This window comes from Ruditapes philippinarum, unplaced genomic scaffold, assembly GCF_026571515.1.
Source record: "Ruditapes philippinarum isolate M1 unplaced genomic scaffold, ASM2657151v2 ctg9937_1_1_1_1, whole genome shotgun sequence".
NCBI classification, from domain to species: domain Eukaryota; kingdom Metazoa; phylum Mollusca; class Bivalvia; order Venerida; family Veneridae; genus Ruditapes; species Ruditapes philippinarum.
Window position 1 is genome coordinate 10487 of NW_026864467.1, and position 4514 is coordinate 15000.

Below are 4514 nucleotides of genomic sequence, written 5' to 3' on the forward strand. Positions count from 1 at the left end.
GGATAGCTCCCCTTTTCATAGAAAAGTCGAGCTAAAAATAATAAATCTTAAAACATGACAAACCAAGGATAGGGAAGTGTTTACAAAAACACTGGCCATATTAGCCATTTGCTTAAGTTTTATTAATTTGGCTCTATCAGACAACATAAATTGGCAACATTTCTTACCCATGTTATTCTATTTTGGTAAAATTTTGCAAGAGGCCAGTAAATCAAACTTTTCAATACACGTAAACCCTGACCATATAATTATATTCTTTGCATGAATCTAAGTCATAAATTATTATTATTTAAGGAAAAAATATCTCAATATCTATTATCAAAACAAAACTTTAAATTGAGATACTTAGGAAACCCTTAAATATGTTTTTTCACCATAAAATCCTGGGGTACAAACAAACTTTTACAATTACAACTTGGTAAATACAATGTACATGTATATCAATAATAACCACAATGTTTTCATCACTCTTTTATGAACAGTAGTGCACATTGAAGTTATAATAATATAAAGTTTGTTTGTACTCTAGGATTAGACGGGAAAACCCCACTCTGCAGATAACACCTATTGTCACAGGTTTACAGCTAAAATCACAAAATCCCCAGTATTCACATAAGACCATTTGATAACATTCATTCTGTGAAAGTTTGGTTTGGAATCCTTTGAGTAATTTTTGCATTGTACTAATCATTTTAAAGGGGTTTTCCCTGCTATTATGCTCTTCCCCTTTACCAATACTAGTATTTGATTTTCTTTATTATCAGTGCACAGCCTTTATGTATTTCTAAAGAAAGTCTAGGTTTTATAAATATACCTCCCACCATTTGTTTATTCAAACATTAAAGTTTACCATAACTTTCTAAATGTATTAAAGCTATATTTCTTTAAAGTGTGTTACCATAATATTATTTATTTATATATAATACAACATTTATCATTTCAAAATCAGTACTACCATCACATAACATGACAAATTTCTAATCTATTTTTAGAAGTCACATGACATGACAAATTTCTGTTCTATTTTCATACTGATCTATTTTCAGACATTAGTAACACAAACAATTTATTTCAAAAATAGCATTTACACAAATGTACTTCATATTGAGTCATAAATATTCAATTGTTATTTTTCACATTGTTTTACTCAAGAGCATGAAGAGTATGAACATAATATTATTTACCTAGAGTTTCCCAAAGACTCTCGCGTTCTCGAAGTGACCTTGGGTCAAGCATATCTGAAACAGAGTTTAAGGAAAGTAAATCAACATTGTTTGATATAATTATGTCTATTGTAGCAAAAACAATAATGTGCATAAATAGAATGATAAAGACTCAATAAAATCTACATGTATATAATTTCTATTTCCTTATTTTATTATAAAAAAGCATTAATTTACAGATGTGTATTTAAACAATTCATCTAAGTTTTCAACTTTGAATTACTACTTCTTATACATAAAGTTCACTATTGTACTTTTGCATTCACATAATAATCAGTATACAAAAACAAAATGCTGCCAGCCAGAAAACTTCAGCTTTCATTCACATTACTAGATATAGACAAAAAAAAACAAAAAAAACTGTTTAACATACATGGACGCTCACGATGCAACTCCATTATCGCATTCTTGGACCGATTCTTTATTAGTTCTTGTTGTCGTTTTTGTCGCCGTTTGAACTTCCTGTGCCTACGATACTTGTATGCTCCGAATGCTGGAAGTATAACAACACTGGCCCCTAACAGGACCCCTACCGCAGCTACTCCAAGCCCAACTAACACCACTCCACCCAGAAGCTTGGCCCCTAAAAAATAAACCTTACTTCAATGAAACTTATATTTCAGACTTTCAATACAAGGATCTACCATTATGGAAGCATCAAAATTTTAACCATTTAATGAATTTCATTATAAAAAATTTTATGAAAAATAGCTATATACCCTTTAAGTATGCCAGTTCAAGGAAAACAAAAGTCAGAAACTTATTCTGACATTGTAGGTTTAAATTCTTGCTAGTTATTCCTTTCTATATCTTTGACTTTAGCAATATAACATTTGTACTTGTATAATATTATTCTGTTTTCCATATTAAATACTGAGTTTCCATAAATGTCAACTCCTTTCTCCCTTTTTAGTCATGCAGAGTGCCATTGTTTTATAAACGTTATAAAGATGATAAAGCAATTATTTCAGCAACTGAAATAAAAGAGAAATCACTATAAGTAACAGTACAAAAAACAATCAACTTTAAATTCTTAAAAATGCCATTGCAGACTTTAAAGGTTCTTACAGAAATCTTATTTGAGGTCTTTTTTAATAGCTTCCAATGAATATTAAAGGATTTTCTTCAGACTGTAATCAACATTGCCCTAACCTCAGACTTAGATAAAAAGACAAAAACCAAATTAAAAACAGATTGTACACATGTACATAAAAATTATAGATATGAGTAAGAACCGAAACTTTATCACCTCATGTGTGACTCGGTCCTGAATGCATTTTTTTTTGACAAATACTCTACCCCCCTTGCATAAACAACTCTAAAATTTCCATATAACACTATCTTACCAAACACAGATCCTCTGATCAGTTCCTCAGCACCGCTTGTCCGGTTTAAAAGTTATATTTACATCCCAGTGGACTGTAACGACTGAGATGGTTCCCGAAAAACTTTCATATCCAGGTACCGACCTCCGCACTTGTAACAGAAACCTGTGTCACATTTCAGGCATACCATATGATCACATCCCCCTTTGCGTTCTATAAAAATCTGTAAAATTAGATATAAAAAACATTAATATTTGGGTACAATGTCTTTAAATATCAGTCTTAACTCCTAGGCCATTAAATTTGTATTGAGGACTTTACCATCAATTAATTTGGAAGTGTTCAAATATGTTATTAGGTTAGTAGCATGTATCCTGATTCATGCCAACTTTCATGAAAATTTTGAAATGTATTAATAAATAAAATATTGTCAAGTTAACAATAAGAAAGTAATTTAAACATTGCAAATGGCACGCTCCATCCAAGTAAATAACCACAGTCATAAAGGTCAAAACATGGAAAAATAGCTCGTGCTTCGTTAATCACCCAGTAAGAATATGGTGATTAATACTGCAAAATAAGTCATTCACTGCATATAACATGTAAATAATTACCTGCATTGTGAATAAGAGATTAATACACGGCAGGAGAGGGCCGGAAGGTGATAATCGGCCCGCAAAATGAATAATGGACCCGAGGGCTTTAGCCCGAGGGCCATTATTCATTCAGGGCCGATTATCACCTTCTGGCCCTACTCTGACGTGTATTAATGTCTTTAATACACTTGGTAAATTTAATAGATATGGTAGCATTAAAAAAAAAAAAAACAACAACAACAACAAATAGGATCTACTCTGAAGTTGTTTCGTTGAAATTCTTGTCTATTGTACTCTTCTACTGTTCTGTACAGAGATGTTTACTGTTTGTGTGTTCAAAGCAGTAGAATCTAGAAGCAAGTTTTATTTTCATTTTTTTTTTGGAATGAATTTGTCGTATTATTTCTTCAAATTTCAACAGTAACAAATATGTGTTTGTACTAAATACGCTTAAGCTCTCACAATAAAAATAAAGCGATTCGTGCTGACAACCTACTTTCACAGTCAACTGTTTGATGACGTAAAATATGACGTCATTGTTTCAGTTTGTGCACGTGCACATGTTCTGCGGGCTGATAACTAGTTCTCGGCCCCGGGCCGCAAACTCATAATAGGTCACGTGACACTCATAATCAGTTGAAATCATAGGCAATTTTGTTACTATATATAGTAACAAGTGTATTAATATTTTTTACTTTTCTTAATATCTTAGGTCATTTTTCTCAAATCTGATTTTCTTGAATTTTTGGGCTAAATTGTGGAGGCATGCAGCTTTCATATGTGTGCTAAAAATGAGAGTCTGTCAGAAGACACGTGTGATGCATAGGCTTGCCTGTCACAACATGGTGGCTTAGACAAGTAATTATTATTTTTTGTATCCAATATATCCCTCAGATGCAAAACTTTTTAATAAACCCAACTTCACATTCCACACTATAATTAAAAGAGATTGCTAAACTTTAACCCATCGTTTTACACTTTTAAAATCTAATAATGATACTGAAATAATATTATTGTTGTTAGAATTAAAGTAATATCTATGATAATAACCCTTCTGGCTGCTCAAATACCCATGTGACAAGTTAAGACAAAGATTTTTCAGCACATCTAGGTCTGCAATGTTTGCATTTCTTTTCAGTCTGACAGATTTTATTTTGAAATTTCCCCTAAAAATGATGAATGGTTTAGTCCAAATTAAATTTTTGAAAGAAAGGCGAGTCCATTAAAGATACCCAGTGTGGTAAATTATAATGTTCTACTGAGGAGAATAAGGCTCACAATTATGTGTATATGTGTATACACACATGTGACCTGTTAAATTTCTGGTACTTCACTTGTTGTAAATTTTGTTTTATTTCTCATAAGCAAGT

General features: G+C 31.6%; 1 protein-coding gene across 1 annotated transcript in view; it reads right to left on the reverse strand.

The window, feature by feature from the left end:
* Positions 1-2620: 2620 nt before the first annotated feature.
* Positions 2621-4514, reverse strand: part of LOC132725707 (E3 ubiquitin-protein ligase arih1-like) — a 21122-nt gene continuing 19228 nt past the window's right edge. The window contains exon 4 of the mRNA XM_060710890.1: positions 2621-2771. Coding sequence (XP_060566873.1) covers positions 2628-2771 — 144 coding nt within the window. The 3' untranslated portion in view covers positions 2621-2627. The remainder of the gene's footprint in view (positions 2772-4514) is intronic.